The 16,923-nt window shown below is 51.7% G+C and overlaps 1 protein-coding gene across 1 annotated transcript; it reads left to right on the forward strand.

Moving 5' to 3' along the window:
* Positions 1–375: 375 nt before the first annotated feature.
* MDH1 (malate dehydrogenase 1) lies at positions 376–14,974 on the forward strand. The gene is made up of 9 exons (XM_064146309.1): positions 376–483; positions 6,370–6,468; positions 7,726–7,822; positions 9,890–10,065; positions 11,331–11,453; positions 11,577–11,753; positions 13,310–13,423; positions 13,607–13,696; positions 14,378–14,974. The coding sequence occupies exons 1-9, from the start codon at positions 481–483 to the stop codon at positions 14,501–14,503; spliced, it is 1,005 nt and encodes a 334-aa protein (XP_064002379.1). The 5' UTR covers positions 376–480; the 3' UTR covers positions 14,504–14,974.
* The last annotated feature ends 1,949 nt before the right edge of the window (positions 14,975–16,923 follow it).

Here is a 16,923-nt window from a genome sequence, read left to right on the forward strand (position 1 = left end):
CGAGGCAGGGCCGCGTGCGCACGCGCCAGCAGCGCCCGCCGCCGCCGGCCGGCAGCTCCGGCGCAGGAGGCGAGCAGCGCTCCGCCCATACGCGCACCGGAGAGCCCGGGAGGACGCCGCCCCGCAGGCCCCAAAGGGGCGCATGCGCGGTGGCGGGAGCCGCCTCCTAGCGATAGTCAGCAGAGCTGCTGCAGAAACCGCTTCAAATGAATGGGGAGGGGGCGGATAGCAGCTGCTCTCAGCGCCAATCGCTGCCGGGGGCGAGGCGCCGGTGGCCTCTAGGCACGCTGGGAGCTGTAGTTTTCTGCCGGAGCTGGGCCGTGGCGGGGGCGGGAGCCATGACTACAGCCCCCAGGAGGCAGTGCGGGGCCCGCCCTCTGCACCCCTCCCCTCCGCCGTGTCTTAGCGCCGCCGCGGCTCCGGTTGCGCGGTACCATAGAGGTGACCTCGGGGCTGCCGGACGGACCGCTCGTTTCAGCCATGGTCGGTACCGCTCTCCTGAGCCGATAAATACTCCCTTTAGGCAGAAGATGGGGTGGGATGGAGGATGCTCTGTGCCCTCCTGCTGGGGTGGCTGCGAAATGGCGCCGGCTTTCCCTCTCTGTCTCTCACTCCTGTTTCTGTCTTACTCCCTCCTCTCCCTATGCCTCACTCTCTCTGTCTTCCTCTCTCATCTCGCACTCCGCCGCGGCAGGCCCTGGGGGTGACTCGAAGTTACTCTTGGCAGCCGGTGGGGAACGGGCCTAGCGCTGGGCTGGAGCTCCCCGCAGCCCCCCACGAAGGCCGCGCCGAGGTGACCTTCCAGTGCGGGCACGTGGGGTTCCGTGCCGGGCCCTGCAGTAACGGCCTGGTGCCCTCTCTGCCTTCTCCTTACTGGGGTACGCAGGAGGGCATCTCGCGTTCCCGCCGCGGTCACCCCGGCACAGCGCAGCCAGCCTGGTGCTGTCCCTGCAGAGGCTGAGGACGTTGCCTTTGGAAAGATGCCTGCTCCTCAGTTGCATAAGCCGTTAAAGGTTCTGGTGTTAGCTCAAGGGGACGTGTAAAAATGCCTTCCTCTTGTGTTTTATGCCTGCTTTCTGTCAGAAACCCAGCTTTTTTTGGTGTGGGGTCTCCAAATGGGCAGTTCTGCCCTGAGGTCGCACAGATGACCTGGGGTGCTTTGCATTTCAGTGGCATAGGTGTTTGCACAGCCACGAGATTGCACAGAGACTTTGCCTTCCTTTATAATAATAAAAATCTCTTCCCCCCCCCGCACTTTTTGAACTGCTGAAACCTTTTCTTTGGTACTTTCCTATAGAAAACATAACTGGCACATTCTGTGGCTTCAGCTCTACACTAAAAATACTGGAATTTGTAAAGCTTACCTGTCCTAATTCTCCACTCTAATGTCTGCCCAGGAGTGACCACAGGGCAGCAAGTTGCGATCTGAACTGGAGCATTCCAGAATGTTGACTGCCATGAATTTGCAAGTCTCCAGGAGAACTGCTGTTTGAAATTTACTTTGGTCCCCAGACTTTGTAGAACACCACAGGTTTTTGTCTTCCCTTCTGCTGCTATAATTATGCATTTGACTTTGGGCAAGGATTTTAAGCTCCTGAAACAAACTCCTGTCTGCTATTAGCTAAATAAAAGAGAGGGGAGGGGAAATAATTAAGGCCACCTGCCTCAAGGTCATTTCTTAAGGAAGGAATTCCTTTGGTCGTTTCTTAAGGGAAGAATTCCTTTGGAATGTCTCTGAACCACAGTGCTACTAGTGTTACTGAGGTCCTGCTGGTACTTCCCGCCACTTTTCCAAACATATTTATTATCAGGAGATCACAAGGGCAAAGGGAACGTTTTTATTACGCAGGCTCTGGTCTTTTGAGAAGGTACAGTTTAAACTCAGTGCTGAAAGCGTTCCTGTCGGGCAAGGTGGGATGGCTTAGTTGGCTGCAGTATTCGGGGGTAGTGTTGGCTTGATGATCTTTCACAAGCAGTTCATCAGCAATAACTCTAGTGGGCGTCTTTTACAACTGTAATTACTTGTGCAAAGTCCATCAATCATGTGGACTGGACACTGACTTTCTCCTTCCTACAGGTCGTGGTTTATTTCATTAAACTCTTCTACTTAACCTTTGTAACCCCCTGCATCAGTTTCGCAGTGCAGTGCTGTTTTCACACGTGGCTCTAAGACTTTGCTAATATCAGTGGCAATGACAGGTCATTTAGGCATCATGTTCTTAAACCAAAGGCATTAAATCCTCCATTGCCTCCCCAGCATGAAACTGGGAGTTACTTCTGTGTGGTAATTTCTGGGCAGGGGGCAAACTTGCTCATTTGCTGGGTATCTGGTGTTGCAAGGTTCACCACTTTGTTTTGATTTGAGCCTTGTTATCTTTCATGCTCTCTTTTTCAGCTCTAGCTCTGGAGGATGTGATGTGGGAAAGGCTTTGAAGTTATTTAGTTGAGTGAGGTTTGGGTTGATTTATCCTCACGTTCTAATGTAACCTGAGAGTAACTAAAGGTCACCGCTGCAGTTAGCACAGAGTGGAAGTATTCTTATCAAAGGCCAGTGCAGGGGCCAAGCCACGGGATGAAGTGCAGAGGCTGCAGCTGCCACTAGAGACCCAAGCACTGCTCTGACCCCACCACCTCATCAGTCCACTCGTATGCTCAGCAGTGCCAATTCTTAGGCCTGACAGAAGCTTTCCAGGGAGACTTAACTCCGTTGTGTAAGGAGTGTGGCATTTTGGGCTTGTTAACCAGCTTCTGGAATCAAGAGGAGAAGTGTGCAAGTATCATGTCTCACAGCTGGGGCAGGGTTAGGGGCTGCTGGGAAAGCTCCTCCAGAGAACCGAAGGCATGGAGAGAATAAATGAGTAGGCAGAACTCCTTACCTTATTTTGGTTTGTTGCTTCTTCCCTCTTCCAGGCCAAAATGGGAGGAGAACAGGAAGGATGGTAGTAAGCAGATAATAAGCATTTTCTGGAAATGTGCAGTTGAGTCATTACTGAAGGATGTTTTTATTTTGAAACAAGGCTAAATCTTAAGTCTGTCTCAATTAAAAATAAGGAAGTCCTACCTCTTGCCTGTTTATCTTCCTTCCCTCTCCAGTTAGGCTGCTGAATAGATTGGCTTTTTTAATGTCTAAACCAGATTGCCATATAAAGTGGAAAAGGTTCTCACTGACTTTCTTTGTGGTGCTGCTTTGGCCTGACTCACAGGTTGCAGAGGAGGAAGAGCCTTACTCTAACCTCATAGCATCTTCAGAAGTCAATGCTCAGTCAATTTCAGGGACCGTGGCGTTCACAAAGCATGTGTCCATGTGAGTTCTGGAGCAGCATGCTTCCACAGGACCACTTCTGATATGCCACTGATAGGGGATTTGGCCAGGCTAATTACTGCAGCACAGTAATTTTCCAGTACTCATTTCCCAAGCTAATGTGATTAACTGCCCCAAAAGAGCTCTCATTGTTCCAGTCACTTAAAGTGCAGATTCCCATTGAAAACCTGCAGAGAAGTTGACTTTAAAACCTTCATCTGTGCTGCCTGTCATCTTTCAGACCTTGTGGTACAGTGGTAGAGTAAAGCTTCCCTACTCAGAGTACCCAAATGAGTTCTGAGGTCTGAAGTGTCAACAGCCAAATCCCTGTGTTCCTTCTCTCTCCTTGCTGAGATCTGACCAGGTGGGAAGGATGAGACAGAGTGGTTCAGATTGGAAAAGTCCTTTAGCATCATCCAGTCCACCCGTTCTAACTCTGCCAAGGCTGGGGCTGAACCACGGCCCTCATCACCACATCTCTGACTCTTTCAGACACCTCCAGGCATGGGCATTCAGCCCTTGCTGCCTGGGCTCCCTGGGCAGCCTCTGCTAGGCTTTGCGAACCCTTTCAGCCAAGAAGGCTCTTCCAGTGTCCAACCTTACCCTCCTCTGGGGCAACCTGAGGCCATTTTCTCTCCTTGTGTCACTTGTTCCTAGGGAGCAGAGCCCAACTGCCACCTGGCTCCAGCCTCCTTTCAGGGGGCTGTAGAGAGCAATGAAGTCTCCCCTCAGCCTTTTCTCTAGCCTTAGCAACCCCAGCTCCCTCAGCTGCTCCTCCCCAGCCCTTTTATGCAGACCCTTCCCCAGCTTCCTTGCCCTTCTCTGGACCCTTTCCAGCACTTCATTGTCTTTAATAATGCAGTTCAACACTATCACCATTGGCCATCTAGTTAAAGAGTCTTTCCTTAATGAACACTAAATCATATTGAGGTCTAAATCTGTGAGTTCAGCAGTTTAACTGCACCACTTATTTCCTCATTTTGTCTAGTAGGTGGTAAAATGGGGTAGGTGACCTCCTTTTCCTCGCTGTCTAGTGGTTGCTTGTGGTTGCTTGGTGCAGCTGTGCTGGTCACCTCTGCAGAGACAGTGCATTCAAGTCCCAAAGTGATTTCCCTATAAATATCACTGACAGGAATGTTGGGTGGGAAGGATCCCTAGAGGTCATCCAGTCAGACCTGTTTCTTGCTGTGAGTCTGGAGCTTGTCCAGCCCAGCCTGATAAGAAGGCTTTTGCCACTCCTAAGTCAGATGGTAGATGTAATTTTTTCATCTGTGTGTTGAAAACCATCAATGCTGAAGGTTGCACAGCCCATCTGGGTGCTCTGTTCCAGTGTGGCAGTGCCACCTTTACCAAGAACTGTTGTCTTTGTACCTGCTGCCCTGTGCTCTGTCAGCTGTCACGACTGAGAGCTGGCTGGCAGCCCTGGTTTCGTAACATTCCTGCATGTGGTAGCAGGCTGCTGTTAGACCACCGTACTCTGTCCTCTGCCCACACAGCCTGTGTGCAGCTCCCTTAGCTGCCTCTTGCAGGAGGTCACCTCTGGGCTGCGGCTGAGTTGTGTCCGCCTGGCCCCTCTTTAGCTTTTCAGCGTCCCTCTCAAGTTCGGGGTCGCCACCCTGGACTCAGAGCTCCAGCAGTAAGCAGCCTGCCATGCTGTGCCAGCTGCCCTTCTCATCACGCAGCCCAGCACGCGATGAAATCACTGCAGACACCAGTGGACGTGGAAGGTGCTTCATCCATAATTCACATGAGCAGTGTTCACTTGTTTAGGACAAACTGGGCATTGGATTCCTGTAGGCTGCTCAGAGGCTGCTTGTTGCTGCCCCAGCCCTAGTGTCTCTAGGGCACAAGGGAGATGCCAACCCACGCCTGTACAGCACAGGGTTGTGAATGTCCTGCAGCATGTTTTCAATGTTAAACAATCTCTGGAATCCCCCAGGCCCTGCTGCAGCTTAATAAAATGGACTCCTCTTTCCAACCCTCTCCTGCCATGTTTGCAGTATAGTAACAGGTTGCCAGTCCCAGTCTGCTGGAGATTTGGGCCAGTTTGACAATGGGTGGTTGTGTTATGGAGCTTGGTGTCTGTAGCTGGCCAGAACACAGCTTTTGGCTGTGGATTTGTTCCACAGCTCCAGTATGGCAGTAGTGCTAAGTCCACTAGATTCCTTGGCGTACTGGGAGGCTTTGGTTGCAAGCAGGCAGTCAATATGCTTAAGGGAAAGAAGATGAGAAGTGGTGAAGTGCTGCAGGTCCCAGAACCTTTCTTGTGAGGTTGGAGTATGAACAGGTAAGCTGTGCTGGGTGATGCTGGCACACCTTGTGCTGGAGGGCAGCACTGCTAACAGGAATACAGAGCTTAGTCAACAGACTGCCATGCCTGCTGGCCTGGAAGCTTCTCCAGGAGCAGCTCTGGGGAAGATCTTTGCCAGTGTGGTCTGTTTTGGTAAAAGCAAGCGGAGAAGCTCCAGGTGTTGTGGCAGAACAGATATGAGATCTCAGGAGCTGGCTCTGAGCCCAGCCTGGCAGAGGCTTTCAGCCAGGTGAAGCAGTCAGACAGTGGCTGTGCCATGCAGCAGGCTGAGCTGAGGAGCTCTGCAGCCGTGGTAAGGCTCCATGCTTCCCTGGCAGAGCTCTGCAGCCGTGGTAAGGCTCCATGCTTCCCTGGCAGAGCTCTGCAGCCGTGGTAAGGCTCCATGCTTCCCTGGCAGAGCTCTGCAGCCGTGGTAAGGCTCCATGCTTCCCTGGCAGAGCTCTGCAGCCGTGGTAAGGCTCCATGCTTCCCTGGCAGAGCTCTGCAGCCGTGGTAAGGCTCCATGCTTCCCTGGCAGAGCTCTGCAGCCGTGGTAAGGCTCCATGCTTCCCTGGCAGAGCTCTGCAGCCGTGGTAAGGCTCCATGCTTCCCTGGCAGAGCTCTGCAGCCGTAGTAAGGCTCCATGCTTCCCTGGCAGAGCTCTGCAGCCATGGTAAGGCTCCATGCTTCCCTGGCAGAGCTCTGCAGCCATGGTAAGGCTCCATGCTTCCCTGGCAGAGCTCTGCAGCCATGGTAAGGCTCCATGCTTCCCTGGCAGGGTGAAGCCATCCGCGTGCTGGTGACCGGAGCCGCCGGGCAGATCGCCTACTCGCTACTCTACAGCATCGCCAAGGGAGATGTCTTCGGCAAGGACCAGGTACCTCCTCTTGGCTGGCACGGGCACCATGGGGGCACACCCTTCTCTGGGTTGGAGAAGACCTTTGAGGTCATCTAGTCCAACCATTCTCTAACTCCGCCATGGCACTGAGCACCACATCTTTGCCTCTTTGAAACACTTCCAGAGATGGGGACTCCACCACCTCCCTGGGCAGCCTGTTCCAATCTCTGACAACACTTGCAATGAAGAAGCTTTTCCTAATCTCCAACCTAACCCTTCTCTGGCACAATTTCAGGCCATTTCTTCTCATCCTGTCATTTAATGCTCGGGAGAAGAGACTGACCCCCACCTGACTTCAGCCTCCTTTCAGGCAGTTGTAGAGAACAGGGGCTCCCCTCTGCCTCCTTTTGTCCAGGCAGCAACTCGTGTTCCTTCAGCTGCTCCTCACCTGACTCAGCAGACAATCCCTGCCCTGCTCCTGCTGCCCACACCATTGCTGATCCAGGCCAGGCTGCTGCTGCCCTCCTTGGCCAGCTGGGCACAGCCTGGCTCAGCTTCACCCAGCTGTCCACCAGCACCCCCCAGCTCTGTCTCTGCTGGGCACTTTCCAATCACTCTTCCCCCAGCCTGGAGCCTTCCTGGGTTTGTTGTGCCCTAAGTGCAGGACCCAGCCCTTGGCCTTGTTGAATCTCATCCCATTGGCCTCAGCCCCTGGATGAAGCCTGTGCAGCTCCCTCAGCAGCTCTACACTCCCTCCCAGCTCAGTGCCACCTGCAAACTGACTGAGGGTGCCTGAATCCCCTCACTCAGATCATGGATAATGATGTTAAGGAGAACTGAGTCCTGGGGCACACCACTGCTGCGTGGCCACCACCTGGGGGTATTTCCATCTCCACCACTTTTAGGCCCTGCCACCCAGTTAGTGTTTCACCCAGTGAACATGCACTCACCCAAGCCCTGAGCAGACTGGTTCAGCAGGAGGCTGCTGTGGCAAATGGTGTCAGAGGCTTTGCTGCAGCCCAGGTACACAACAGCCGTAGCCTGACCCTCAGCCACCAAGCAGCTCAACTTGTTAAGTAGTGAATAAGCTGGTGCCAGAAGTGTAGCCCCTGTGACTTGTTTTGCTGCAGACCCTCCAAATGGTTTAGCAGTGCACAAGTAATTGGTTCTGTAGGTCAGGAGGAAGCTTCAGCCTTGTGGCAAGAGATTTGAAGCCTTGCACAAGCAGTTTCCAACAGATAATAAATTCCACCCAGATTATTTGCAGCTTGGACTAAATAGTTTCTCTCTTTATAGCCTCTTATTCTTGTGCTGCTGGATATCACCCCCATGATGACCGTGCTGGAAGGAGTGGTGATGGAGCTGCAGGACTGTGCTCTGCCACTGCTGAGAGGTGATCAAAAGACACTGTTCTTGTTCCTAGAGGTGTTCTGCTACAGCTGCTTCATTTCTAGCAGAGTCTGCCTGGCTGGCAGGAAGTGCAGGGAAAAGCCCAAACTAGATGATCCTTTCTTGGTTTTATTTTTTGTTAAGCTCATTTAACTTGGGCTGTAAGCTAGGAAGATGTCATCACAGGGGGGTTGTGTGAATCACAGGAAGCATCCTGCTGGAAGAGCCCTCCAAGCCTAACCCAACCCTCTACCCAGCACTGCAGGCTCAGTACTAAACCATGTCCCTCAGCACCAGCTCCACAGGCTGCTGGAACAGCCCCAGGGATGGAAACTCCAGCCCTGCCCTGGGCAGACCATTCAAAGGTTTGAGAACCCTTCCAGGGCAGAATATTTCCTAGTATCAAGCCTGAGCCTCTCCTGGGGCAGCTTGGAACCATTTCCTCTGCTCCTGTCCCTTGGCACCAAGGAGTAGAGGCTGCCCCCTCCTCGCTCCAACCTCCCTGCAGGGAGCTGCAGAGAGCAATGAGCTCTGCCCTCAGCCTCCTCTTCTGCAGCCTGCACCCCCCCAGCTCCCTCAGTCCCTCCTCACAGCCCAGCTGCTCCAAGCCCTTCTGCAGCCTCGCTGCCCTGCTCTGCACAGGCTCCAGCCCCTCAGTGTCCTTCCTGCAGTAAGGGACCCAGCTCTGAACACAGCACTTGAGCTGAGCCCAGGGGAATGGGCACCTCCTGTCCCTGCTGCCCACCCTGCTTCTGACCCTAGCCAGGCTGCCCTTGGCTTTCTTGGCCACCTGGGCACTGCTGACTCACAGTCAGTGACTGTCAACACCCCCAGGTCCCTCCAAGTCTCACATCCCCAGGTCTGGAGTACCCCATGGGGTTGTTGTGACCCAGGGGCAGTACCTGGCCCTTGGCCCTGTTGAACTTCATCCAATGAGTCTTGGCCCATGGCTCTCAGCTGTCCAGGTCCTGCTGCAGAGCCTCCCTACCCTCTAGCAGATGGACACCCAGCTTAGTGCCATCTGCAGACTTACTGAGGGTGCCTCAATCCCCTCACCCAGATCATTAATAAAGTTGAAGATAAAGAAGAACTGCCTGGGCAGATACCTGAGATTTAGTTTGTGTCATCTAATCCTGGGTTGTCAGAGACTTGTGCCTGTGTGCGTTCTGTTGTGGTAAGATAAGAAAGGGCCTTCCAGTGTGCTTGCATACTGCAGAAAACAAACTCTAGGCTTCAGAAGTGCCTTCTGGCTGAGACAGCCAGTAAGAAGTTGCTCACCCAGCCATGTGAGCAAGGTGAGTTCTGTTCCATCTAACCCAGCAGAGGAAGGGCAGCCAGTGGATGCTACTATAGCTGTCATGGTACTTCAGAAACATGGAGCTGCCAGTTCTTGTATAAACCAGAGCTGGTTTAGGTTGCATTGTTAAAGGGAGAGCAATCACAGAGTTGTTTGGATTGGAAAACCCTTTAAGATCATCCAGACCAACCATTTCTGTCTCTACCAAGGCTAGAGCTAAACTATGGCACTCAGCACCACGTCTCTGTCTCTTGGAAGCTCCTCCAGGGGTGGACATTCAGCCACCTCCCTGGGCAGCCTGTGTCAGGCTCTGAGAACCCTTTCAGTCAAGTTTCTTCTCATGTCCAACCTAAACCTTAGCTGGGGCAACTTGAAAACTTCAAAGGAGAGCTTGTGTATTGTTGAGCTTTGTCACTAAGAATTAGTGTCTAAAAGGGAAGTGCAGCCTGTGTGGGTGTGTAACATGCACAGGTACACGGCAAGGGACACACAAAAGGTACCTTGTGACACAGATTTCTCCTGTGTTCCCAGCAGCTCTGTCTGAAGCTGTAGCTGAGTGTGTGTGGATAAACACTTGCCAGTAACTGGTTTCTGATCTGTGGAGTTAAGGCCAAAAGCCCACATTTGTGTTTGTGCAAGGGGATAGTGATGGTGCTGCTGTCAGATCAGGTTCTGTACTGTTTATGAACCAAAGAATATTCTCTTTAGTGCTTTGCCATCAGTATTACTCTGCCTTAGGTAACTTTTTTTCTCCTTCATTTCCTCTTTTTTTAGAGGTCATTCCAACAGACAAGGAGGAAGTGGCGTTCAAAGACCTTGACATAGCTATTCTGGTTGGTTCCATGCCCAGGAGGGAGGGCATGGAGAGGAAGGATTTACTCAAAGCAAACGTGAAAATCTTCAAGTCTCAGGGTGCAGCCTTGGACAAGTATGCCAAAAAGACTGTCAAGGTGAATACAGACATTGAATTGAAGGAGTTCTCACTCTCTCAGCTGTGTAGAGATGGGAATAGCTGCAGGGTGCTATTGAGCAAGCAGGAGCCTTTGCAGGGTAGGCAGTGCTGCCCTTAAGCCTGGTCAAGAGCAGATGAGCTGGAGTGTCTTAAACAGGGTGGGGATTTAGTCCTGAGCTTGTTTGGTGAGAAGGTTAAGTCTGCTGTTCAGTGGCTCTAGTCCACTGAGGCTCTGAACTGGTTGTCACCAAATCTGGGGGGAAAAAGAACTAAAAGTCTACTGCCCATTCTCTGGGAGAATTAAATGCTCTGCAGGCAGCTGCCTACTTCACACCTATCTGAGGCCTGATCATGGTAGCCCTTTGCTTTGGCACTGATCTGAAATTGCAGGCTCATGACCAGACAGGCTTAATTTGAGTTGTTTGCCTCTTGCTCCTTGAAAGCTTTTAATTGTTGCCTCTCAGATTCCTTCAGCACAGTTAATGGGATCATGTGGCTGCTCTCCTACTGCTCTTAATCTCAGCCCCAGACTCCAACTGTGCTTTGTAACTGAGTTTTTAATGCCTGCTTCCTCTGCTGATGAACTTCCTACTGCTTCTAAAGCCTTGTTTGTGTCTTTGGACAGCTGGAATGAAAAGCATCAATGCAGCTATTGCAGTGATGGAAAAGAGACTCAGCTCCCTTTCAAAGGGAGGGTGGCTGACTAGCTCCTGTGTTTGAGAGTATCTGGTACTTGACATTAATCATTGGAGACACATTAGTAGAGGAAGGATGAATAAAAATCATCTTTCCATAGTAAGAAATTGCTCTGAGTTCAGGCAGCATTTCAGTTCTGCCTGCCTAAGAGCAGTGAGATAAGTGAACTGCTCTGGCATTCTTAATTAGGAAGCAGTTAGATAAAGCAGTGTCAGCTAGTCTAGAGGGTGTAGAAAGGCGGTGGAGGTTTCAGTGTGGGCAGCATGAGGGTCGAAGCCAGGCTGAGGGCCACTGTGCAGATGTGCCCAGGAGTCTTGTTCCCTGCCAGGTGTGAATGTCAGGGCACAGAAAATGCCTGGCTAGGAGTGATTTGGCTGTGCAGTCGCAGAAGGCGCAGTGGCCCTGACCAACGTGCAGGTGAAACAGGCTTGTTGAGGACCCCCAGGAGGTTTAGAAAGCAGAAGGTTTTGCTAGCTCCTTTGCAAGCAAAGACCTGCATTTCACTGGAGGCAGGTGTTCTGCAGAAAGAGCTGCTTCGTCTTTCCACAGCCCCTTTTGTGTTTCCAGGTTGTGGTAGTGGGGAATCCAGCAAATACCAACTGCCTGATTGCATCCAAGTCAGCCCCCTCAATACCAAAGGAGAACTTTAGCTGTTTAACTCGTTTGGATCACAACAGAGCCAAGTCTCAGGTAAAGAGGGTCTGTTCCAAGCAGAATCCTTTCCACTAAGCATGAGCACAGCAGTGCTTTCAAAGAAGCCTGTGAGTGGAGAAGCTGAAGTTAATAAAGTGGATGTCTTTAATTTTCAATCAGATTGCTTTGAAGCTTGGTGTGACTGCTAATGATGTGAAGAACGTCATCATCTGGGGCAACCACTCCTCCACTCAGTACCCAGATGTTAACCATGCAAAGGTAAACGTGAAAGGAAAGGAAGTTGGAGTATATGAAGCTATAAAAGATGACAGCTGGCTGAAGGGAGACTTTATCCTGGTAAGATCTTGTTTGTTGGAAATGGTCATTCTGTGCTGCTGCTTTCCCTAACCTCATGTCAAATCATAAACTGTAGCTGTCTGCCTTAATGAAGGAGCTCTGCCTCACTGGAGCAAGTCATAGAATCATGGAATCATTTTGGTAGAAAAAGCCCTTTAACAGCATCCAGCCCAACCAGTCTCTAACTATAGCAAGGCTGAGGCGAAGCCGTGGCCCTCAGCACCACATCTCTGCCTCTTTCAAACACTTTCAGGGGTGAGCATTCAACCACCTTCCTGGTTCCAGAGGAACCAGCTTCTGCCATGCTTTGAGAACCCTTTCAGGGAAGAATTTTCTTCTAATGTCCAACCTAAACCTCTCCTGGGGCAACTTGAGGCCATTTCCTCTGCTCCTATTACTTGCCACCCCCTCTTCGCTCCAGCCTCCCTTCAAGGAGCTGTAGAAAGCAATGAGGTCTCCCTTCCCCCTCTTTTTCTCCAGCCTTAACAACCCCAGTTCCCTCTGCTGCTCCTCACCAGCCCTGTTCTCTAGTCCCAGCTTCCTTGCACTTCTCTGGACCTGCTTCAGCCTCTCAAAGTCCTCCTTACAGTGAAGGCCCTAAAACTGAACTCAGCAGGCAAGCTGTGACTCCCCCAAAGCTGAGAAGTACTGCAGTGCTGGGGAGTCACCTGCAGCTAGCTTGTCTCTGTCAGTTACTCCTCTTGAAAACCTTAAGGCACTATAAAAACCCTCTAGCCTAGGGTCTAGTTGGCCTGCAGCCCTCCCAAAACTTAGAGAACAAAACATGCAAGGTTTGAGAAACTATTCTAATGCCAAAAAAAGTGCAGTTCTGAAGTAGAAAAGTTCTGAACATAAACTTGACTCTAGGGAGGTACCTTGAAAGAGTGACAGAAGCACATTGGTGAGGGTTGGAAAGGAACCTCTGGAGATCATTTTGTCCTACTAGAGCAAGGTCACCCAGGACATGCCTGGGTACTCCAGGGATAGAAGCTCCATTTAAACTTCATTTACACCTTCAGGAATTAAGTTTCTGTATTAAACATTGTAGGAGTGAGACCAGAATCACACACAGTCACATAATGGTAGGGGTTGGAAGGGACCTCTGAAGATCACCTAGTCTGAGGTCAGCTAGAGCAGGCTTCCCCAATCAGTCACACAGGAACATTTGCAGGCAGGCTTGGAATGCCTCCAGAGGTGGAGAGCAGCAAGTAGTTCATCCTGATGTTGATCAGCAAGCCCCACTGGTTCCCAGTGCTGTCTTGGGACACAGTTCCTAGTGACAGACCTTAGGTATCCTGGTGGTACCACCTGAGTGGTGTGAAAGAAGTCAGTGGGCTGCTGGCTGTAGAACAGCCTCCAGAGTGCTCCACTGTCTCTTGCCTGGGCATACTTCTTGCAGCTCGGGGTTCTGTATGTCTGCCATGGACATTCAGTGGCAGCTGTGTCTGGGGATGCAGGCTTTGTGAGGTGTCCTTCCCTCAGCCATTTGCTAGTAGCGTTGCAAGGCAGCCAAGGTGTTGCTGCTTGCCAGCCTGAGCTGTTGTCATGCATTGCAGACTGTCCAGCAACGTGGAGCAGCTGTGATCAAGGCTCGGAAGCTGTCCAGTGCCATGTCAGCTGCCAAAGCCATCTGTGATCACGTCAGGGACATCTGGTTTGGCACTCCTGCGGTAAGGCCTTGCTCATGAGTCACTGTTTGCTGGGCGCTGGTGTCCCTGACCCGGGTGGGGGCTGTGTGTGGAGTGTGACAGGAATCTTTCTGGTGTACAGTGTGTCACTGAAGATGAAAATGGAAGTGTGGCTTGCTCCTTGCAATGACAGAGGTGCTGATCCTTTGCTCTTCTGTCTCCTAGGGGGAATTTGTTTCCATGGGAGTCATTTCAGATGGCAATTCCTATGGTGTTCCTGAAGACCTGCTGTACTCATTCCCTGTGGTGATCAAGGTAAGCCATCCCAGCTGAGCTGGCCTAGGAGCCCCTTAGCACCTGAGCTCTCTGGGTGGGGCTGCAGGGGCTGGCAGGCCAGACTGTGAGCAGCCTTTCAGTCAGGGCCATGCCTGTTGGCTGTGTGCTTGGTCTGGACCCAAACTTAATTTCCCAGTGGCAGCTGCTTTGTGGAACACCTCAGGCCTGTGTGCACCACCCCAGGCTGTGCCAAACCTCAGATAGCAGGGAGGGTGCAAGCCTGTGATAGAGCCAGAGTCCTGCGAGGTATTGTCTTCCTCCTGCAGCTGGGCATGGCTGTGCCTATCCCTTTCTGTTCTGTCCATGTCGTCGGAGACAGCTGGTTTGCTTTTCCCTGATCCAGCATAGATTCCCTTTCCCAGGGAGGTGGTGGAATCCCCATCCCTGGAGGGATTTAAAAGCTGCCTAAATGTGGTGCTGAGGGATGTGGTTCAGTGACAGTGGCTGAAGAACATTGGTGGAACTGTGAGCTCTGGGTGAATGGTTGGACTTGATCTTAAATATCCCTTCTAACCTCAGCAATTCTGTGGTTTTATGATTAACTTACACCTGGTGTGTTCTTTCAGGCCCTGAACTTTGTTAGCCTGCAGAGTTTCCTCCAGGCCAGATGAGCGTGGCCTGTTCTCACACTGAGGGGCTTTTTGTTTGTCTTGTGAACAGGACAAGGCCTGGAAGTTTGTGGAGGGTCTTCCCATTAATGATTTTTCTCGTGAGAAGATGGATCTGACTGCAAAGGAGCTGAGTGAAGAGAAGGAGACTGCTGTGGAGTTCCTCTCCAGTGCATGACTAGGTGATGAGGAGACAGCAAACCACTTGCGAGTGGCAGAGTCCAAAAGCCGTCTCTGAAGCTGCTCCCAAGCACTGCTGCTGTCCTCAGCTCTCCATGGCCACCCTGCATTTTCAAGTTCATTGCTTTCTGGTACTGTTGTGTCTGTTGAGTTCTTAGCACAAAAGTTAATGCTAGAAGTAAACCTAGTTTGTTGACCAAACTTTGCTCAGTGCTAGTTGCTTTCTGTTGTATGGTACAGGATAATTGTTTGCCTTGGCTCCTAACGCACAATCTGAGGCACTGCTGAAACCCCTTCTAGTCTGTGATCACTTCAGCATCCTCTGGCTCAGAATGCCAACAGTTCTCCTCCAGCCAGCAGCTCAGTGACTCAGGTCTCTTGCTGAGCAGACTCCAGGTCCATACTGTTCACTCTGGTTATGCTTACAGTGTTTGTCAAAAGAATCATTAAAAGAGGCTTAATCACTTGGTGGCTGAGAGCAGTGTGTGGTGCTTCCTTTGCGTATGTTAGCTGCAGAACTGACAAGGTCCAAGGTCCAAAAGCCTGCTTTAAGAAGCTGAGGGGAAGGCAGCCTAAAGGAGCTTCATTGCTGACTAGCACTTGCTCCTTTTTCCCCAGCAAGACTGCTTGATGTCAGCACCAGACACAAAAGCCTACAGACAGATTTGTCCTCCACCACTACTGCTCCGGAGTGCTCAATGCTCTCTTCACTGTAGCTTCAAAACTCTTCTTTGCCCAGGAGAAGAAAACTCACTTGGCTAAGGCCACCCAAGGTTAATATGTTTGCTCTACAGTTTTCTTTGTATAGTCTGCAAACAGCTTCTGGAAGGATCAGATACAGAAAGACAGAATGGCTTGGGTTGGAAAAGCCCTTTAGGATCATCCAGTCCAAGCATTCTAACTCTGGCAATGCTGGGGCGCTCAGCACCACATCTCTTCTCCTGATCCTTCCCCAGCTTCCTTGCCTTTCTCTGGACCCTCTCTAGCCCCTCAATGTCCTTCTCACAGTGAGGGCCCAGAACTGAACCCAGTACTCTAGGTGTGGCCTCCCCGGTGCAGTGCTGGCTGCAGGAGGACAATCCCTGCCCTGCTCCTGCTGCCCACACCATTGCTGATCCAGGCCAGGCTGCTGCTGTCCTTCTTGGCCAGCTGGGCACAGCCTGGCTCACCTTCACCCAGCTGTCCACCAGCACCCCCAGCTCTGTCTTTGCTGGGCACTTTCCAGCCACTCTACCCCCAGTCTGGAGCCTTCCTGGGGTTGTTGTGCCCCAGGTGCAGGACCCAGCCCTTGGCCTTGTTGAATCTCATCCCATTTGCCTCAGCCCATGGATGCAGCCTGTGCAGCTCCCTCTGCAGAGCCTTCCTGCCCCCCAGCAGCTCCACACTCTCTCCCAGCTCAGTACTATCTGTTTTCAAAGGACCTTCAGTACTTCTCTGCTCCATTTGCACTGGGCAATCTCTTCCAGCCATGGGATGTTTTCCCAGTGCACAGTCAGTGCTCAGGTGCTCTCTGTCCTCTTCTGTCATAACTGTTTGTGGCTGGTAGCAAAGTGAATGTTGGGTCTGGGTTACCTGGAGTCAGCTCATTGCCTGTTTGTAGTTTGTCTTTAACATGGAGGCTGCAGAAGTGTTCTGTGGAAAACTGAATTCCAGGCTAGCTGAACAGTTTCTTTGAGGACTTACCAACTAGAATCTCAAATAGCAAATGCCTGTAGGCTTGTCCTTAAGGCTAAGCCTGCTCTTAGCACAGCTACAGCTGTGAGGTGCAGTGGAAGCAGTGCAGCCTCAGCGATAGACAAAAAGCACAGACACCACATTTTTTTTGTTCTTGTTCCTTTAACCCTCCTGAAGACAAGATAAGGAAATTCCCTGTCTGTCTTTTCCTGGCAGTTTGGGAACTGCCAGAATCAGGGAGGGGAGGGAAGCTGTCAGTGTGAAGCCTTCCTCCTCCTGTCCCACACAAAGCCAGCCAAATATCATTTCAGCACCAGCCCAGGGACCGATGGAATTAACTGCAGTGATTGCCACGCTGCAGTCTGAGCTCCCAGGAGCTGGCTGCAACTCACGTTGAGTGCAGAGCACAGAGCCCTGCCTGAAAACCAGAGCTGGGCTTGGCTCAGTCCTGCTGGTGGCAGTGCTTCATATCACACCTGGGGAAGCATCACAGCAATGGGAGGAAGCTTTACACAAATACATCTGGAAGCCCTTGGCTCTGCTCAGACCTCACGTCCAATCCTGCCTCCAGCTCTGCTGTCCCCAGCAGAAGAAAGACACAGAGCTGCTAGAGTGAGGCCAGAGAAGGCCACAAAGATGCTCCAAGACCAGGAGTAGTTCTGCTGTGTGCACAGGCTGAGGGAGCTTGGGGTGTGCAGCCTGGAGAGGGCTTCAGGAGGACTTTAGAGCTGCCTGCCAGTGCAT

Source organism: Pogoniulus pusillus, chromosome 7, assembly GCF_015220805.1.
Source record: "Pogoniulus pusillus isolate bPogPus1 chromosome 7, bPogPus1.pri, whole genome shotgun sequence".
In the NCBI taxonomy this organism is placed as follows: Eukaryota; Metazoa; Chordata; class Aves; order Piciformes; family Lybiidae; genus Pogoniulus; species Pogoniulus pusillus.